The 21,917-nt window shown below is 45.2% G+C and overlaps 1 protein-coding gene across 1 annotated transcript in view; it reads left to right on the top strand.

Annotated features, from left to right (window-relative positions):
• EML6 (EMAP like 6) overlaps positions 1-18,585 on the top strand; it is a 188,125-nt gene extending 169,540 nt beyond the window's left edge. The window contains exons 35-41 of the mRNA XM_044290143.1: positions 461-649; positions 739-911; positions 4,368-4,530; positions 5,752-5,855; positions 7,232-7,385; positions 8,095-8,195; positions 18,192-18,585. Coding sequence (XP_044146078.1) covers positions 461-649; positions 739-911; positions 4,368-4,530; positions 5,752-5,855; positions 7,232-7,385; positions 8,095-8,195; positions 18,192-18,216 — 909 coding nt within the window. The 3' untranslated portion in view covers positions 18,217-18,585. The remainder of the gene's footprint in view (positions 1-460; positions 650-738; positions 912-4,367; positions 4,531-5,751; positions 5,856-7,231; positions 7,386-8,094; positions 8,196-18,191) is intronic.
• Positions 18,586-21,917: the final 3,332 nt, after the last annotated feature.

Below are 21,917 nucleotides of genomic sequence, written 5' to 3' on the forward strand. Positions count from 1 at the left end.
AATGATAATACAATGTAAAACAAATGACAAAGACGCAGATTGTCATAGGTCCGCCGACACGCTCGTCATTTTTGTTTTAAGTGGGCGAGGCATGGGCGGAAGGAGGTGGGGCCCAAGTGGCTCAAAACACTTACCATTACTTACTCCTGTTTTCTAGCGCAAGTAATGCCTTAATCCTATACCGGCATCTAGTTGGCGTAGCTTTCAGGCTCTGGCACACGGACCAGCTAAGTTTAACCAGAATTATTAAGTGCCGCTTGCTCCTATTTACAATTTTGCCGCCACTGCAATGGAGATGAAGGCTGGCGTTAGAAACGGCAATCTTGATAAATCTCCTCCACTGTCTGTAAAAGGTTAACGCTTTTGGTATTCACACCATGTGTGCCAAAGTGTGCTCCTCTGAGACTCAGGATTTCTTTTATACACTTTCCTAAATCTCCACCGTTTATTTTTTCCAAAGGGCAAAATTTTGGTGGGGACCAAAGATGGAGAAATAATTGAAGTCGGAGAAAAAAATGCTGCTTCCAATATCCTAATTAATGGTCATGTAGAAGGAGAGATCTGGGGTCTTGCAGCACATCCATCCAAGGACATATTCCTCACAGCAAGTAATGATGGCACTGCAAGGGTATGGGACCTTGCCGATAAAGTAAGTCCAGGCTACAAATCACGTTGAAATGAACATGAAGAGTCCTGTAGCCTGGAAATGAATATCTTGTCTGATGTTATGTTCCACAGAAGCTTCTGAACAAAGTGAGTTTGGGTTATGCCGCATGTTGCGCAGCCTACAGCCCTAATGGAGAAATGGTAACAATTGGCATGAGGAACGGAGAGTTTGTTATTCTGCTTGTCAATTCTCTGAAAGTGTGGGGCAAGAAAAGAGACCGCAAAGGAGCTATCCAGGACATCAGGTATACCGTGATGTGCTTGTTTACATCCCCCCCTTCTCCTGTGATCTTCTATACAGGTCTGAAGGACTGTAAAATGTAGATATACAGTACATTGCATAAAAGGGGTTGATTTTGTCCAGTTTGGCCACGAGTCTAATGTGTATGGAGGTCTCCTGGTTGTCCTGATTTCAGCATGACTGATCATTTAGCCTACAAATCGATGATCTATCCTTACGCTCCATCGAGTGTTGCGTCCCCTTTTTCCTTTACCAGACACATCTCTGTACTTTTAGTAGTAGCTGTGCCTGGTATTACAGGTCATCCCCATTTACTTAAAAGTAAGATTTAGTTAGCTGTAACACCAGGCACAGCTGCTACCTAAAGTATGGAGATGTGTGTGGTAAACCATGAGGGTACAGTGAGGGTGCATTCACATCACTGTTCAGCTTTCCGTTCTTCTGAGCCGTCAGAAGAAGAGAGAGAGAGAGAGAGGGGAATAATGCAGGATTCTGTAAAACAAACGCATACTGTTGCATCAGTTGTCATCCCTTTGAGCAATTTCCATCTGAGATAAAAAAATAAATTTAGACAGAAAAAAAGTACCCTTTTCCGTCTAAAAAAAACGGATCTCAGATGGAATTGGCTCAATGCAATCCTATGCATAATTGATGCAACAGGATCTGTTTTTTACAGGATCCTGTTTTTTTTTCTCTCTCTTCTTGTGATGGATCAGAAGAACGGAAAGCTAAGCGGAGATGTGAATGCACCTTTAACTGACCAGCAGTCGGCAAAGTCAGACACCCACTGGTATTGATGAGCTTTCTGGGCAGCAAATCTGATCTACACTGCGCATAGATTGACCTTCAGTGCGGACTGTGAAATCTGCAGCATGTCAATTTTTTGTGAAGATCTCCATTCTGGATCTCATTCTTTTGAGTCAAATCGGTAATAAAATCTGCAACAAAATCCACATGTAACACATGCTGATTTCAATGCAGATTCAGCGCAGAAAGGCCTCATGCACACGACAGTTTTTTTTCACGGTCCGAAAAAACGGGGTCCGTGGGTCCGTGATCCGTGACCGTTTTTTCGTCCGTGGGTCTTCCTTGATTTTTGGAGGATCCACGGACATGAAAAAAAAGTCGTTTTGGCGTCCGCCTGGCCGTGCGGAGCCAAACGGATCCGTCCTGAATTACAATGCAAGTCAATGGGGACGGATCCGTTTGAAAATTGAGCCACAGTGTGTCATCTTCAAACGGATCCGTCCCCATTGACTTACATTATAAGTCTGGACGGATCCGCTTGCCTCCGCACGGCCAGGCGGACACCCGAACATAACTTGAAGCGTCCCCATCACCATGGGAACGCCTCTACGTTAGAATATACTGTCGGATATGAGCTATTTCGTGAAACTCATTTCCGACAGTATATTCTAACACAGAGGCGTTCCCATGGTGATGGGGACGCTTCAGGTTAGAATACACTGCAAACTTGGTACAAGACTGCCCCCTGCTGCCTGGCACCACCCGATCTCTTACAGGGGGATATGATAGCACAATTAACCTCTTCAGGTGCAGCACCTAAAGGGGTTAATTGTACTATCATATTCTCCTGTAAGAGATCAGGGCTGCCAGGCAGCAGGGGGCAGACCCCCCCCTCCCCAGTTTGAATATCGTTGGTGGCACAGTGTGTGCCCACCATCGCCCCCCCCTTCCTCCCTCTATAGTTAAAAATCGTTGGTGGCACAGTGTGCGCCCACCATCGGCCCCCCCTCTCTCTATAGTAGTAACAACCATTGGTGGCAGTGTGCGGCCTCCCATTCCCCCCCCCCCCATCATTGGTGGCAGCGGAGTTCCGATCGGAGTCCCAGTTTAATCGCTGGGGCTCCGATCGGTAACCATGGCAACCAGGAAGCTACTGCATCCCTGGTTGCCATGGTTACTTAGCAATAGTACAATTGTAGAAGATTCATACTTACCTGCCTGCTGCTGCGATGTCTGTGACCGGCCGGGAGCTCCACCTACTGGTAAGTGAAAGGTCTGTGCGGTGCATTGCTAAAGAACTGTCACTTACCAGTAGGAGGAGCTCCCGGCCGGTCACAGACATCGCAGCAGCAAGCAGGTAAGTATGAATCGTCTACTATTGTACTATTGCTAAGTAACCATGGCAACCAGGGCAGCAGTAGCTTCCTGGTTGCCATGGTTACCGATCGGAGCCCCAGCGATTAAACTGGGACTCCGATCGGAACTCCGCTGCCACCAATGATGGGGGGGGGGGGGGAGATGGAGGGGGGCGATGGTGGGCGCACACTGTGACACCAACGATTTTTAACTATAGAGGGAGGAAGGGGGGGGGGCGATGGGCACACACTGTGCCACCAACGATTTTTAACTATAGAGGGAGGAAGGGGGGGGCGATGGGCACACACTGTGCCACCAACGATTTTTAACTATAGAGGGAGGAAGGGGGGGGGGGGGCGATGGGCACACACTGTGCCACCAACGATTTTTAACTATAGAGGGAGGAAGGGGGGGGGGCGATGGTGGGCACACACTGTGCCACCAACGATATTCAAACTGGGGAGGGGGGGGTCTGCCCCCTGCTGCCTGGCAGCCCTGATCTCTTACAGGAGAATATGATAGTACAATTAACCCCTTTAGGTGCCGCACCTGAAGAGGTTAATTGTGCTATCATATCCCCCTGTAAGAGATCGGGTGGTGCCAGGCAGCAGGGGGCAGTCTTGTACCAAGTTTGCAGTGTATTCTAACTAGAAGCGTCCCCATCACCATGGGAACGCTTCTGTGTTAGAATATACTGTCGGAAATGAGTTTTCACGAAGTGAAAACTTAGATCAGAAAAAGCTTTTATGCAGACGGATCTTCGGATCCGTCTGTATGAAAGCAACCTACGGCCACGGATCACGGACACGGATGCCAATCTTGTGTGCATCCGTGTTCTTTCACGGACCCATTGACTTGAATGGGTCCGTGAACCGTTGTCCGTCAAAAAAATAGGACAGGTCCTATTTTTTTGACGGACAGGATACACGGATCACGGCCTCGGCTGCAAAACGGTGCATTTTCCGATTTTTCCACGGACCCATTGAAAGTCAATGGGTCCGCGAAAAAAACCGGAAAACGGCACAACGGCCACGGATGCACACAACGGTCGTGTGCATGAGGCCAAAGTCAGTGAAATCCACACCAAAGTCCGCATCAGGTACAGTTATCTGTGCAGGTCGGTGCGGGATATTGGCAGCATAATACAGTACCAGCTAAGTAGATATTCAAGATCTCATGTAACCGGTGCGGAAATTTTCTGCACCTGAATTGATGCGGTATTGGTCGCACTTGACACCTTCGCTTCTTCTTTCTTCAAAGACTGGTCTCCCAGTGTATATCCCTTCTGTGTTTTTACCCCCTGAATAAGGGGCTCATTGCCCAACTAACTGCAATACTATGGTTCATTTTTTCTTAGGATAAGTCCTGATAATAAATACCTGGCTGTTGGATCGGCAGAAAACACAGTCGATTTTTATGATATTACTCAAGGGTCTTCATTGAACAGGATCGGTTACTGCAAAGACATCCCCAGTTTTGTGATACAGATGGATTTCTCTGCAGATAGTAAATACATTCAGGTACAAGTACAGTTTATAGACATTACTCTGTGATGTGAGAAGAGTCCACAGCATGACAATTATAGGCCTAGGAAGATTTCATTGTATTTTATGATACAGTGATGTATGTATGGCGGGTCAGTGTGGTTTAGCATTGTAATACCTGTATTCATACCAGTAACCATTCTACAACCACATATATATTTGGCTTCTTGATATAAAATGCCATAAACATGTTTTGTTTAGTTCCCATAAATATCTTTTTATTGAAGACATCTGTAAAAGGTTACAGTAGTTTTCGCTATATAAGATGCACCTGATGATAAGACGTGCCCCCGGTTTTAGAGGAGGAAAATAAGAAAAAAATATTTTTCATTAGACCTCACATCAGACCCTCATATCAGACCCCCGCATATCAGGAACTCAGTTGACCCCCATATCAGGAACTTACATCAGACCTCCATGTCAAATTCCCATCAGACCTCCTTGTCAGACTTCCATGCCAGGACCCTATGAGAACTCCATGTCAGACCCCCATCACACCTCACATCAGACTTCCATGCCAGACCCCCATGAGACCTCAGATCAGAGATAAAATAAAGAACTTCACTTACCTCTCCTGCTCCGCTGCTCCTCCAGTCGCACTCCCTTGTCTTCTCCGGCCCACACTGCACTGACCGCTTGCATCGGCAGATCATAGTGCGCGCACTACGTCCTGGCGCTGTACGCGGTCAGGACCTGCAGTGCAGAGGCGGCCGGAGAAGAAGACAAGGGAGGGTGAGTACCAGCAGCATTCACAGCACTTCACCCACTCCCTGCACCTAATGCATACTAATACATAATGGAAGCACTCACTTGTATTTGCTTTATCAGACACACAGCCATTGTGCGTCTTATGAAGCGAAAAATACGGTATATTAGATCTGATGTCCAGTATAATGAGCGCACATTATATGCTGGCTCTGAGCAAAAGGTGGAAGCCTGCCATAATTCCTGCTTTAGTAAATCACCTCTGATTTTGTACATCTCACATTACTTTGCATTACTAACACAGGATTTTTAGTTGGTGTACTATATAGGTGGGCTACATGAGAGACTTGACATATTGTCTCTGCCCCCTGGTGGTGACATCATGCAAATACCTCAGTCAGCACTGCTAAAAAGTAACATTTTGTGCATATATCACCACAGTTGTAGATTACTGTGTTAATGTATTTTCCATGGTCTCTTATTGTTCTGCAGGTAGCAACCGGGGCTTACAAGCGACAAGTACATGAAGTGCCATCTGGCAAGCAAATAATAGATGGTGCCTTGATAGAGAAGATTACCTGGGCTACTTGGACAAGGTGATAATGGATATTTCTTGTATTTAGTATTGCATTATTAATTGAAGAGTTTTGATAAATCTTAGGGCCTATTTACATGGGCAGATTATTAGGACTTTTTTGTATGACGACAATTGTCCCGGGTAAATTGCTGCCAGTCACCCGGCAAACAGGCAAAATGCTCATTTGCTGGCCGATCCGTCGTTAATGCGACGAATATAATCACTGTTGGTCGTCACCCTGTGTGAATTGCCAGCAAACAATCAATCCGTGTGGGGATGAACTATCACAGTGCTGGTCAGTGATTGGGAATGAACGGTTCTTTCCTGATCATTGCCCATGTAAACAGACCTATAGCGCCCTTTTACACTGGCCAAGGATTGGATCCGTTATCAGGAACGAAAGTTGGCACCGATCACCCAGCAAAGTGGTTATCGCGTGAGCGCATCTTTGAATCTGTATTTGTCGGAAGCGCATTGCTTGTGTATGGAAGACAAATAATTGAAATAACAATAGTTCGCCCCCTCCCCCATTGAATTTGGATCAGGCCAAGTGAAAGACAGTTTAAATGAGTGCCAATTGACTTAGGCTAGTGATGAGCGAATCGGTTCTTAACACTATGTACGAATCCGATTTGTTCATCACAGTAATTAACCTGTTGTAGAGGGACTGTCCCTCCACCAGCGTTAAATTGCATTTTTCACTAGGCGAACAAAATAAAATGGCTGCTGGTCTCGTAAAAATCTTAATCTTGCGCATGTGCTGTGAGTAGCAGTGCAGGTGTAAATATACTCAATAACGAATACAAACCTGGATTCCGAATTGCTTGTGGCGTGCCAAAATGTAGAATTCTGGTTCATTATTGAGTATATATGCCCATGCGCAAGATTAAGGTTTTCTCGCGAGACCAGCAGCCGTTTTATTTTGATCGCATAGTGAACAATGCAAGTTAATGGTGGTAAAGGGACAGTCCCTCTACAACAGGTTAATTACTGTGATGAACGAATCGGATACATATGTAGCGGTATGAACTGATTCGCTCATCACTAACTTAGCGTCCTCTTACTCAGGCCGATAACAAGCAGCAAACTATCACCGATCGACAATAAAAGTGAAAAGGGAACAAATAATCGTCTCCACTGGGCAATGTGCTGCTGACATATGATGTTGCCTGCCACATCAGAGATGTGATCACCAGACTGATAAGCGTCTTGCTTCTTTGTTGGGTGATCGGCGACACCTTTACATGGGCCACCAACATCTGCCCGTGTAAAAAGAGCTTTAGTATGTGCCACAGATACAATGGGGAAAAACGTATAATCAGCATTGTACAATATTGTGAGGTTGGCAGCGTCTTATCGATCACCAGTCACACATAATGTGTTTGCCTTCATCAGCATCCTGGGAGATGAAGTGATCGGTATCTGGCCACGTAATGCGGATAAAGCTGATGTCAACTGCGCATGCGTGTCACACGCTGGACTCAACATTGTTACAGGAGACGACTTCGGCCTGGTTAAACTCTTTGACTTTCCTTGCACTGAGAAATTTGTAAGTGTACATGGAGCAAAGTGTCACTGTCCTGCTGTGTAATACTGTTTGGGCCACAGTGGCTCAGCCATACCAAAGCGAGGCATTTGTCACTTTCTTAAAGGGCATCTAAAGTAATAACTGGAATGGGTGGACTACAGTACCCAGAAAGAATATCATTATTAGGTTAGTATTCAGTTTAGAAAAAAGACGACTGAGGGGCCGATCTAATAACTCTGGCTGCTGCGGCAGTGTCTGGATCCTCTTGCTACCCCATAACCATTTGTAAACAAGAGTATTCTCATTCATTGACAGCAAGCAAATATCTTGAAATGGTGAAGAATTGAAACATACAGTATATTAGTTATCCAAATCCTGAGTCCCTCGCTCTCTCTGGTAAACTTCCAGGTAGACCAGATGACATGCGCTAGTGCAGCCAATGACTGGCAACAGTAGTAACGTGTCCCCAAATGTCATGTGACTGCTGCTTCCATCCGAAGGTTTCCAGGATGGGAACCGGAAAAGCACAGAAGGGAGCAAGAGAGCCAGAAGGGAGCCGCAGGGAAACAAATGCACAAAGCTGGAAAACCCCTTTAATGTTACTGACTGATGAAGGTTTCCAGTGGCCACATATACACTACACAGGGATAAGTCCTTTATGTAATGTATTGTAATCGTTGTGAAGATGGTAGTAGATATTATGTAGCTCATATCATTTTGTTACTTTTAGGCCAAACACAAACGATACTTTGGTCATTCGGCACATGTGACTAATGTCCGTTTTTCGCACGATGACAAGTATGTCATGAGCACTGGAGGGGATGACTGCAGGTAAAGTCAATGCTATGAAAAACAATGCATGAAATACACTGTACTTGCTTGCAATAAAGATTAGCCCCCTTTTTACATACTGTAATAGAGCTCTGTGAAGCTACCTATTATGTGGTACACGGTTTTAAAGATGTGCCACCAGAGAAAGGTGTCACCTTAAAGAGGACCTGTCACCACAAAATTCTGTGCAATCTGCAGGCAGCTGAACAGATTAATGTATAGTTTTATGAGAAAAGCTTCAGTAAAACTTATAATTTCTACATTTATATCTCTGCTTTTTCTGACTTCAGTTGTACACGGGGGAGGTGTCATCGGTGACTGATAGCATTCCCTGTGTAAGTGTGTATACAGACATAGCTGTCAGTCATTGATAGTTGTACATGGGGGAGGTGTTAGTAGTGATTAATAGTATTCTCTATGTAAGTGTGTATACAGAGATAGCTGTCAGTCACTGATAGTTGCACATGGGGGAGGTGTTATCAGTGATTGATAGAATCCCTTGTGTAAATGTGTGTACAGATAGCTGTCAGTCACTGATCAGATGCACCCAAGTACAAATAAACTCAGAAAGAGCAGAGACTTATATGTATAAATTACAAGTTTTGCAGAATCTTTTCCCAGAAAGACTATACATCAGTCTTCTCAGCTCTTCTGGCTCTATAACATGCTGCCTGCAGATTATACTGTATTATATGGTGACCGGTTCTCTTTAAAGAAGTCGTGTGCTTTTCACAATCCTCTTTTATTAAAGTAGTCCTAGACAATAAGCTGATCACAGGTTGTCTCACTGCTGAGATATCCAGGGATCAGCTAAAATCTGAGGAGGGCCCTAGTGGCATGATTTCAATTCCAGAGCAGCGCCACCACAGGAGAAATGGAGCATTACACAATGCACTTTGAAATGCATGGGCTGTCCATGGAACGCACAAACTTGCCAGGTTCTTACTTAGTGAGATGCTGTTTGTAGCTGCTTTTCGGTAAGTGAGAGTCCTGAATGAGGAAACCCCTCTGTTAACTATTCCCGAACAGGGTGTTTAAGACTGAGCTTATTAAAACAGGCAAACTCTAAAAAGGAATTGTGAGGTTAGGCCGGGTTCACATCAATGCTTAGCTTTCCGTTACAGAAAAAAAAACCAGATCCGTCATTTTGAGCATCAGTTATTATCAGTTTATGGCACTTCCGTCAGAGATCAGTTTATTTTTATTTTAAACTTGATTTATTGAAAAGGTCAAATAAAACAATTACAAAATGTATCTGTTTCACATCTCTGAGAAGCTATAGCTTTGTTTCATAAAGCATGACCTATATAAAGGGATTGAAAGCAGAGATACATTGCATCATCCAGAGAACCCCATATTACATCCGAGTATCAGCAGAGAGCGAGTGATGTGACAAGGCATTCAATGTACTAATGAACGATTGTACAGAGTACTGCGTCAAAGATGGGGAGCACCGTGATCCCCAGATCCTGTTGGAGTCGCTACCTCTATGTTTATATACAATGTGTTCCTATGGGATAATAGTGTTCAGTAAAGTTTTCCATCGGTTGAGAGTTGGGCAAGTATCCCCCATCCATCGAAGTGCAATGGCTTTTCGTGCCAAGAATAGTGCTTCTTTCAGACATATCCTAGTATAGTGAGGATATAACGCCTCATCTCGGATGCCAAATACACACATAGTAGGGTGGACTGGTAGAGGTAGGTTCACCAGTGTGGATGATATATCTTTGATATCCTGCCAGAACCGCTTGATATAGCAGCAGTCCCAGATTAGGTGCCAAAAGTTCACATTTTCTGCAGAGCACCGATGACAATTAGTGTGAGAGAGACGTCCCATCTCAGCACTAATATCTCTTAGTAGCAGACCAGGCCTGTATAGCTACCCTGTGGATTGGCAGGAGAACACAGGGCAATAATAAAGGCTTTTCCAACACAAGCCATAGAGACTTTAGACCAAGGTAGAAAGCTAAGTGAGCCTCTGAGTTAGGAATCCCCTCATGTGGGGATAGCCAGGATTTTAGATATCTAAGCTGCCCAGCCAGGTAATCGAAGTAAAAATCAGGAAGCGACTTTGCTCCTCGCATATTGGGGTGACACAGTGTTGATAACGATAGCTTGGGCCTAGTGGATCCCCATATAAATGGAGATAATAGAGAGTTTAGTTGTTGGAAAAATCTCTTCGGTATAATGTACGGGGAATGTTCCAGGATGTATAGACGTTTGGGGAGTAGGATCATTTTGATTAAGTTTATAAGCCCCGCAACAGATAAGGGAAGGGTACCCCAGGTGCGGACTTTGTCTCTGCAAAAGTCTAGAATGGGTTGACGTTAAGGCTGAGTTCACACGGGCGAGATTTCCGCACGGGTGCAATGCGGGAGATGAACGCATTGCACCCGCACTGAATCTGGACCCATTCACTTCTATGGGGCTGTGCACGTGAGCAGTGATTTTCACGCATCACTTATGCGTTGCGTGAAAATCGCAGCATGCTCTATATTGTGTGTTTATAACGCAACGCAGGCCCCATAGAAGTGAATGGGGCTGAGTGAAAATCGCAAGCATCCGCAAGCAAGTGCGGATGCGGTGCGATTTTCACGCATGGTTGCTAGGTGACAGTCTATTCACTGTATTATTTTCCCTTATAACATGGTTATAAGGGAAAATAATAGCATTCTGAATACAGAATGCTTAGTAGGTGATCAATTGAGGGTTTAAAAAAATTAACTCACCTTCTCCTCTTGATCGCGTAGTTCCCTGTCTCTTCTTTACTTCTTTAATGATGAACTACCGGCTAAAGGACCTGTGATGATGTCAGATCACATGCTCCAATCACATGGTCCATCACCGTGGTGATGGACCATGTGATTGGAGCATGTGATCTGATGTCACCACAGGTCCTTTAGCTGGTAGTTCATCATTAAAGAAGAGACCGGGAACTACGCGATCAAGAGGAGAAGGTGAGGTAATTATTATTTTTTTTTTAACCCTCAATTGATCACCTACTAAGCATTCTGTATTCAGAATGCTATTATTTTCCCTTATAACCATGTTATAAGGGAAAATAATAACATCTACACAACACCGAACCCAAACCTGAACTTCTGTGAAGAAGTTCGGGTCTGGGTACCACAGTCGGTTTTTTATCACGCGCGTGGAAAACACATTGCATCCGCGCGATAAAAACTGAACATCGTAACGCAATCGCAGTCAAAACTGACTGCAATTGCGTACCTAATCGCGCGGGTTTGCCGCAATACACCGGGACGCATCCGGACCTTATCCGGACACGCTCGTGTGAACCCAGCCTAAGGCCTCATGCACACGACCGTTGTGTGCATCCGTGGCCGTTGTGCCGTTTTCCATTTTTTTTCGCGGACCCATTGACTTTCAATGGGTCCGTGGAAAAATCGGAAAATGCACCGTTTTGCAGCCGAGGCCGTGATCCGTGTATCCTGTCCGTCAAAAAAATATGACCTGTCCTATTTTTATGACGGACAACGGTTCACGGACCCATTCAAGTCAATGGGTCCGTGAAAGAAAACGGATGCACACAAGATTGGCATCCGTGTCCGTGATCCGTGGCCGTAGGTTGCTTTCATACAGACGGATCCGAAGATCCGTCTGCATAAAAGCTTTTTCAGATCTAAGTTTTCACTTCGTGAAAACTCAGATCCGACAGTATATTCTAACACAGAGGTGTTCCCATGGTGATGGGGACGCTTCTAGTTAGAATACACTACAAACTGTGTACAAGACTGCCCCCTGCTGCCTGGCAGCCCTGATCTCTTACAGGGGGCCGTGATCAGCACAATTAACCCCTTCAGGTGCGGCACCTGAAGGGGTTAATTGTACTATCATATCCCCCTGTAAGAGATCAGGGCTGCCAGGCAGCATGGGGCAGACCCCCCCTCCCTCCCCAGTTTGAATATCATTGGTGGCCAGTGCGGCCCCCCCCCCTCCCTCCCTCTATTGTAATAATAGCTTGGTGGCCAGTGTGCACCCCCCATCGTGCCCCCCCCTTCCTCCCTCTATGGTAATAAATCGTTAGTGGCACAGTGTGCGCCCCCCATCGGGCCCCCTGTTCCTCCCTCTATTGTAATAAATCGTTGGTGGCACAGTGTGCGCCCCTATCAGCCCCCCTCCCTCTATTGTAATAAATCGTTGGTGGCACAGTGTGCGCCCCCCCTCGGCCCCCCCTCCCTCTATAGCAGTAACAACATTGGTGGCCAGTGTGCGGCCTCCCATCCCCCCCCCCCCCCCGATCATTGGTGGCAGCGGAGTTCCGATCGGAGTCCCAGTTTAATCGCTGGGGCTCCGATCGGTAACCATGGCAACCAGGACGCTACTGCAGTCCTGGTTGCCATGGTTACTTAGCAATAGTACAATAGTAGAAGATTCATAGTTACCTGCTTGCTGCTGCGATGTCTGTGTCCGGCCGGGAGCTCCACCTACTGGTAAGTGACAGGTCTGTGCGGCGCATTGCTAAATGAACTGTCACTTACCAGTAGGAGGAGCTCCCAGCCAGTCACAGACATCGCAGCAGCAAGCAGGTAAGTATGAATCTTGTACTATTGCTAAGTAACCATGGCAACCAGGGCTGCAGTAGCTTCCTGGTTGCCATGGTTACCGATCGGAGCCCCAGCGATTAAACTGGGACTCCGATCGGAACTACGCTGCCACCAATGATCGGGGGGGGGGGGGATGGGAGGCCGCACACTGTGCCACCAACGATTTATTACAATAGAGGGAGGGAGGGGGGGGGCGCACACTGTGCCACCAACGATTTATTACAATAGAGGGAGGGAGGGGGGGGCGATGGGGGGCACACACTGTGCCACCAACGATTTATTACAATAGAGGGAGCGATGGGGGGCGCACACTGTGCCACCAACGATTTATTACAATAGAGGGGGGCGATGGGGGGCGCACACTGTGCCACCAACGAGTTAACTACAGGGGGGGGGGTCTGCCCCCTGCTGCCTGGCAGCACCTGCCAGGCAGCAGGGGGCAGTCATGTACACTGTTTTTTTTGTATATTCTAACCTGAAGCGTCCCCATCACCATGGGAACGCCTCTGTGTTAGAATATACTGTCGGATCTGAGTTTCACGATGTAGCTCATATCCGACAGTATATTCTAACATAGAGGCGTTCCCATGGTGATGGGGACGCTTCAAGTTAAAATATACCATCGGATTGGAGAAAACTCCAATCCGATGGTATAAAAGAACTCCAGACTTTATATTGAAAGTCAATGGGGACGGATCCATTTGAAATGGCACCATATTGTGTCAACGTCAAACGGATCCGTCTCCATTGACTTGCATTGTAATTCAGGACGGATCCGTTTGGCTCCGCACGGCCAGGCGGACACCAAAACGACTTTTTTTCATGTCCGTGGATCCTCCAAAAATCAAGGAAGACCCACGGACGAAAAAACGGTCACGGATCACGGACCCCGTTTTTGCGGACCGTGAAAATAAACTGTCGTGTGCATGAGGCCTAAGAGAGTGGAAAGTGCTGGTCTCCCTCGTTATATGAATACCCAAGTACTTAAAATGGGGGACAATTGGCAGGTCTTGAATTTGGTCTGGCCAATCGGACTCATATAGGGGGAAGAGTGAGGATTTAGCCCAATTAAGACATATTCCTGAATATTTCCCAAAGTCATTAATGAGCTCTATTGCTCGGGGGAGAGTATCTTCCACCCGAGACGTAAAAAGCACCATGTCATCTGCATATAGGCCCACTCTACCTTCTATTTTGATGCCGCTATATTAGATCTGGGGTTTTTGTATAATATCAAGACCCACTTGATAAAAGCAGGACCGAAACAGCTTAAGGCCTCATGCACACAACCGTTGTTTTATTCCGTGTCCGTTGTTCCGTTTTTCGTGATTTTCTGCGGACGCATTGACTTTCAATGGGTCCGTTGAAAACTCGGCTAATGCACCGTTTGTCATCCGCGTCCGTGATCCGTGGTTCCAGTCCGTCAAAAAAATATAACCTGTCCTATTTTTTTCCCGGAAAACGGTTCGCGGACCCATTCAAGTCAATGGGTCCGTGAAAAAACGCGGAGGCACACAAGATTGTCATCCGCGTCCGTTTTTTTCCTATCATTTGCATGGCAAACTTGACTTAGACTTTTTTCTAGTTTCCTTCATGTCTGGTGATCCTCCAAAAATAAAGGAAGACACACGGAAACAAAAACGGATCACGGAACAACAGAACCTCTTTTTGCGGACCGCAAAAAAATACTGTCGTGTGCATGAGGCCTAAGGCAGTAAGTAAGTATGGCCACTCCACAGAGTCCAAGGCCTTGGCGGCATCCAAAGAATCCAAGGCCCAAGACTGGTGCGACCGAAGCCCATTCACCAACTGCACGGCCCGAATATTTTCGGATGTGGATTTACCGGGCATGAAGCCTGATTGGTCCGGGTGTATAATACTAAGAATACACTTATTCAACCTAGTTGCTGGTATCTTAGCTAGTATTTTTTTAATCTAAATTCAGTAGAGAGATTGGGCGATATGATCCACACTCTGTAGGGTTCGTATCTGGTTTAAGGATTACCACTATAGTGGCATTATACATCGAAGGGGGCAAGCGTCCCAAATAGAAGGACGCATTGTACATTCTCCTCAGAGGCTCCATGAGGGATTCTGAATATTTGGCATATACCTCCTAGAGGGATTCCATCTGGGCCTGGGGACTTGCCGTGGCTAGTGAGGCAATGGCCGCAGATATTTCACACTACCATCACTGAAATGAAAAATTTAGGAGCCAAATGACATTTTTAGTCGCCAAATTTAAAATACATATAATATAGCTGGGATGCTTAGGAGCATGGGGTTTTCTAAGCTACAGCCCACGCAGTTAAAGAGGTTGTACACTCATTTCCATGACCTGTCAGACTAGCCAGATTTGCATTGGTAATCCCTAGGTGCTGGGTCCTGGCTCATTCGTTTCCAGGCGTCCGCTGCTTTTCTACTTATTCAAGAATCTCATCCAACAAAAACTTTCCTTGACAGAGTAAGGCCTCATGCACAAGAACAAATTTTGTTTCCGTGTCCGTTCCTTTTTTTTTTTTTGCGGACCGTATGCAGAACTATTCACTTATATGGGTCTGCAAAAAAAAACGAAATTACTCCGAGTACATTCCGTTTCCGTATTTCCGTTACACAAAAAAATAAAACATGTCCTATTATGGACAAGGATAGTACTGTTCATGACCGCTGGGTCTTCTCCAGCCCCTCCCAGTAATCTGTCAACCTGATCCGCGATGTGTCAAACTCAAACATTGTCATGCGTTTTGCACGCGCGTGAGAAAAATCGCGCATGTTTGGTACCCAAACCCGAACTTCTTCACAGAAGTTCGGGTCTGGAATCGGTGTTCTGTAGATTGTATTATTTTCCCTTATAACATGGTTATAAAGGGAAAATAATAGCATTCTGAATACAGAATGCATAGTAAAATAGCGCTGGAGGGGTTAAAAAAAATAAAAAATTATTTAACTCACCTTAATCCACTTGCTCGCGTAGCCGGCATCTCTCCTGTCTCTTTCTTTGCTGATTATAGTCAAGGACCTGTGGTGACGTCACTCCGGTCATCACATGGTCCATCACATGATCTTTTACCATGGTGATGGATCATGTGATGACCGGAGTGACGTCACCACAGGTCCTTGACTACAATCGGCAAAGAAAGAGACAGGAGAGATGCCGGCTACGCGAGCCAGTGGATTAAGGTGAGTTAAATAAAAAAAATATATTTTTAACCCCTCCAGCGCTATTTTACTATGCATTCTGTATTCAGAATGCTATTATTTTCCCTTATAGCCATGTTATAAGGGAAAATAATAATGATCGGGTCTCCATCCCGATCGTCTCCTAGCAACCGTGCATGAAAATCGCACCGCATCTGCACTTGCTTGCGGATGCTTGCGATTTTCACACAACCCCATTCACTTCTATGGGGCCTGCGTTGCGTGGATTATCGCACCGCAACACACAATATAGAGCTTGCTGCGATTTTCACGCAACGCATAAGTAATGCGTGAAAATCACCGCTCGTGTGCACAGCCCCATAGAAATGAATGGGTCAGGATTCAGTGCGGGTGCAATGCGTTCACATCACGCATTGCACCCGCGCGGAATACTCGCTCGTGTGAAAGGGGCCTAACTGTTACCCAGCTTGCTACCTTGTTACCCAGCTAGCTACCTCATTCTCAAGGAGCATACTACCATCACTAGCCTGTATTCTCAGGACTGCAGGAGATGCCTGGTTTTGGTGCACAAGATGCACTAATAGCTTCCTAGTTACTGGTTACCGGGTTTTAAATAGGATTGTTTAGTGAAGAATAGCTTACGCTGTGCTTTCTCCTTTAAGAGGGCGAGGTATTGACGTCCTTTGTTCAACCAGGCATCTTTATGCATGTCTGTAGGGTCTGCCACATATTGCGCCTCTAGTCTGGTACATTCAGAGGCCGGTTCCTGCCTCGCAGAGGTGCATTTAATAAATGAGAAGAAGGATTTTAGACACCCTCTTAAGTTGGCCTTCAGAGTTTCCCGTATAAGGATCGGGTCGTCAATAGACTCGTTTTCAGAATAGAAAAACGACAGTTGATCTGGAATCCTGTCATTGTTAGTTGGGAGGGATAACCCAAAGGGGTGTATTCTCATGGTGGGCCTAGTAAGTCCCTCATTTATGCATATACTCAGCTGTACAGGGGAGTGGACAGATATCCCCAGTTGCCCGTCGGTCACTGACTGAATGGAGCAGCATAGAGCAGCATAACAGAAACGGGACGGATCCGTTATGCAGGCCATAGACTTCTATTATAACAGAATGCCTCATAGAATTGCGTTATGGTCCGTGGTAACGGAATCCCTAATGCAATATATAAGGAAGAACCCACTGGGCGAAACAGCATAGGAAGGAGGGCACTGACATATCACTCGGTAATTTCACTTTTTGTACTTTATGTAATTTCTTGCAACTTTTTTCTTAGTGCTTTTTGCCTTTCAACTAGCTCTCTCAAGAGTATATCTACTGGGCGTTTTCCTATTATTGCCTGGTTGATCGGTTATTTGTTATATATTATGACCTGATATCTCAGCGCCCTCTTGTGTACTCTTTGGCCAATAACATGTAGCCACTTTTTAATATTCATATCATTCTATTATCTGCAAGGTCTTCTTGTTTATTTTGGAGTTTCTGATCTGATGGAAAGCTAAACGTGATTTGAACCCGGCCTAGTAGTTGGGGTTCCCCCATCCAAGATCCTCTAGAGCTGAGCTTGACTACAAAGACTGTGTCTCACACATCCATGCATTACATGGACAGCCTATTAATTGAAAGGGGAGCAATGTAATCCTACAATTATTCTGTAGAGGCATTGGTGCCAGGTTCTCCCCGACTGCTGCTGATTGATGGGGGCTCCAGCGTGGTGACACCCTTGTATGGACTTATTTTTGGGGAGGCTTGTGTGATAATTGACAAAAGCCTCACTGCACAGAGAGTGTGAATAAGACTATTTTCACATCTGCGCTTTCCCTTTCCGTTATTGAGATCCGTCATAGGATCTTAATAGCCGGGGAAAACCCTTCAGATTTGTCCCCATTCGCTGTCAATGGGGATAAAACTGAACTGAAGGGAACGGAGTGCACCAGAATGCATTCTGTTCCGTTTGGTTGCGTCCCCATTGTGGACAGAATAACACTGCACAATAAAAAACGGATCCGTCCCCCATTGACTTTCAGTGGTGTGCATGACGGATCCGTCTTGGCTGCTTTAAAGATAATACAGCCGGATCCGTTCAGAACGGATTCAGATGGGGACAGAGGCGTTTTAGCTGATCCATGACATATCCAGCAAAAACGCTATTGTGAAGGTAGCCTAAATAGTCATTTTATATCTGGCATGTTTATGTTGTTTATTACTATCTCTTTTGGACCTTGTCACAGCTAATGAAGCATCTCCTTTTTCTGTTGCAGCGTGTTTGTCTGGAGATGCCTTTAAAAGCAGAGGAATGCTTGCATCACGGTGACTTGAAACGCGTGGTGGCAGCCGCCGCACACATCCATGTAAATGCTGCTTGGGTTTCTTGTGTCAACTGGACTGGAAGGACAACAGTGTAGAGATGGGACCTGTTACTTCCAAGTGATGAAAAGCTATTTTTTGGGGCACAATGCATCACTTTACTTCCAAGAAGACTGATCTTACAAAGAAACACATCCATCCAAACATGATTACTTTAGCCTTTCACTATATTTTAGATTTTATAGAGGTGTAAATTGAATCAACCGCTTTGCAGCCCATTGATATCTGAAACGCGACTTTACTCTATCGACGGATCTAATAGAGCTGCATCCTTAGTGAAAACGATAATTGCACATTTTGTAAAGAAATCTGAGAATAATCATGCTATTTTTACATTTTATATTTTACATAAGCCATGTTCAAAGCACTTAGGCTTTTTAGTTGCTTACGGTAATTCGTTTTTTTTTTAACTCATTAAGTGCCTTGAACTATTTGTTGGCAGCCAGGCTCAGTGCAGCACGTGGCGTTGGTGCTATGGACATCCTCAGTGATGGTGGCTTTATATGGAGTGATGCTCTGTCACTCGTGACTTTCTAGATCAATCTGTCCGTTACTGTAATACAATGACATACGGTAAGTGATCACTGTGTAAACGTAGGATACGTAGATCTCTTCAGTGTAGCCTAAGTCTTCCACTGGTATCTTAGACTGTGCCGCTCAGTGTTGACAAGCTGTGATAGACTAGCAATCCAACTCAGTGCTATGACATCTGCCCATTATAAACATATATTAGCTGTTGTCCCATGATATATATATATATATCTACGAAAGACCACAAGTTGATATATAACATCATAGTATGTGATTATAGTTAACTTGCATCCCCAGGGAAAATAAACTTAAAGGGGTTATCCCATGATTAATATAAAAAATGAAAATCATACATTATATAGCACATGACAACCTCTCTCTAACAAAGCTAGAACCGGCCCTGTACCTCAAGTGGATCCATAGATCTCCCCATTCATTGCTCCAACTGTTCTGCTAGATTTATTTGAAGCTGGCAACTCAGGGGCGTGTCCTTTCCCAGGGGGCATGTCCTTTCTCAGGGGGCGTGTCCTTTCTCAAAGGGAGCGAAGATAGAAATGAGCATGTGCTTCCATCTCAGTGAGCAGGACAAATAAATTAGAAGAAAGAACAACCAGCAGGTGGCGATATATACAGATAGATTTCATTGAATAACTAAGTAGTTATGATACATTTTTAATTACACAACTATTCAGATTCAGGTGCTGGTTTGAAAACTGTAGAATATTATTTGTGGGACAACCCCTTTAACAAACAATTTTTAAATAATGGTCATTGTCAGACTGTTACAACAAGTATTTAGTAGAAGGACACCCCCATCTTACTCCAACATGTGGAAGCTATGACTGGGACCAAGTGGGCTAGGACTGGACTCCTTACTACAGTGAGTCCTTCTGGTTGCTGGCCCAATGTAATCAGCTGTACATTACATTCTGGTGCCCTCCATTAAATATATCAAGAATTGATATCTAATTAAATGTTTTTTTGTGTATAATATAGAATATAGTGACCTTGATCTGAAGGGCAACTAGACGTGAGATGCCTTACACTAAAGTGGCTAGAAACATTCCTGTTTGTACGTGAATCACTTCTAGGATTCACCTCATCACACAAAGTCGTGATTGTAAGAAAGTTGGCGAACCAGGCAGGAAGGCTTGTAAATGAGGACCTTGGCTGAAGTTGACCATGGACAAACCTCTGACACCAAATAACGGGATTACACAGACAGAATCCAAACGGTCCCTCTGTCTTCTGCATCAGGAGGTATCTCCATAGACATGACCTTGTCAACGCACTGAAATTCCCAGGATCTCATGTCTATGAACCAAACAAATATCCCATCAATGCAGCAATGTGACCATACGTCATCATTTACTGAAAATCCATAAATGTTCGATGTGCCTATGAGTGGGACCTTCATGAATTGTCAGATTGCCAAACATCTTAATTCCATTTAACAATTCATTAAAATAGTTCTAATAAATTTTCAACATTTTCAAAGGATTTAAGTTTACTGTATCCAGTCATTTTGGTTCCAGGCAATGCTATTATTGATACATAGGCTTATTATTGGCATTGTGTGGCAAAAATATGTTCTGTCCATGGCAGCAGCACAATACCAAGGATGTATTCATCATCAAATATCTAATTACTTCCTCTATGGCCTCATGCACACGACCGTTGTTTTGGTCCGCATCCGAGCCGCAGTTTTTGCGGCTTGGATGCGGACCCATTCACTTCAATGGGGCCGCAAAAGATGCGGACAGCACTCCGTGTGCTGTCCGCATCCGTTGCTCCGTTCCGTGGTCCGCATAAAAAATATAGCATGTCCTATTCCTGTCCGCAAATAGACAAGAATAGGCAGTTATATCAATGGCTGTCCGTGCCGTTCCGCAAATTGCGGAACACACACGGACGCCATCCATGTTTTGCGGATCCGCAATTTGCGGACCGCAAAACACACAACGGTCGCCTAAGGCCCCATTCACACGTCCGCAATTTCGTTCCGCATTTTGCAAAACGGAATTGCGGATCCATTTATTTCTATGAGGCTGCACGATTTGCTGCCCGGATACGGAATTGCGGACCCGCACTTCCGGTTCCGCAATTCCGTTTCCGAAAAAAAAAATAGAACATGTCCTATTCTTGTCCGCAATTGCCGGCAATGTGCGGTCCGCAAAATACGGTGTCCGTGTTTTGTGGATCCGCAAAACACTTACAGACGTGTGAATGAACCCTAAAACCTTATTCAGGAGCCATTTCTTAGAAACCCATTCACACAATGCGGCATAGAGTTGCACGGTTTCTTGGGCATTCTTGCATTTCTTGTTAAACTCACTGTGACTTTTCTGCCATTTTTTCAGTACATTTTACCCTTGTCTAGATAATTAAAGGGGTAGTGCCAAGTACGGGGGACACAGTGGCTCAGTGGTTAGCACTGGTGCTTTGCAGCGCTGGGGTCCTTGCTTGGGATCTGACCAAGGACAACATCTGCATGGAGTTTGTATGTTCTCCCCATGTTTGTGTGGGTTTCCCCTGGGAACTCTGGTTTCCTCCCACACTCCAAAGACATACTGATAGATTGTGCGCTCCACAGGAGACAGCGAGTGATGATAATGTCTGTAAAGCACTGCAGAATATGTAACTTTACAAAATATGAAAGTTATCTAATCAGTAGGGATCTGACTGCTGGGACCCCCACGATCCCAGTGGTGCCATGTTCCAGTCCTGATGGAGAGTCAGGCTGAGCATGCACCGTGCCTCTCCATTTATTCTCTATGGGACTGCAGGGCGCATGCTTGACCTGGCTCTCTATCAAGGCAGGGACATGGGGTCTCCGTTCTTGGTATCATGGGAGTCCCAGCGGTCAGACCCCACCAATCAGTTATTTATCCCCTATCCAGGGGATAAGTGGTGTAACTTTTATACCAGAGTAAGCTGCCTGCAGAAAGTACTTCCGTAACTGCTACTCGCTGCACTCGTTTCCTAGAACAGTGAAGAAATTAATATTAACCAAAAGAAACTAATAGCAAACCTTGCTATATCTGTGAGATGGAAAAGTGAAATGTCATTCCAGCAGTCATGTGATACGT

The sequence above is a fragment of the Bufo gargarizans genome, chromosome 4, assembly GCF_014858855.1.
Source record: "Bufo gargarizans isolate SCDJY-AF-19 chromosome 4, ASM1485885v1, whole genome shotgun sequence".
Lineage (NCBI taxonomy): Eukaryota > Metazoa > Chordata > Amphibia > Anura > Bufonidae > Bufo > Bufo gargarizans.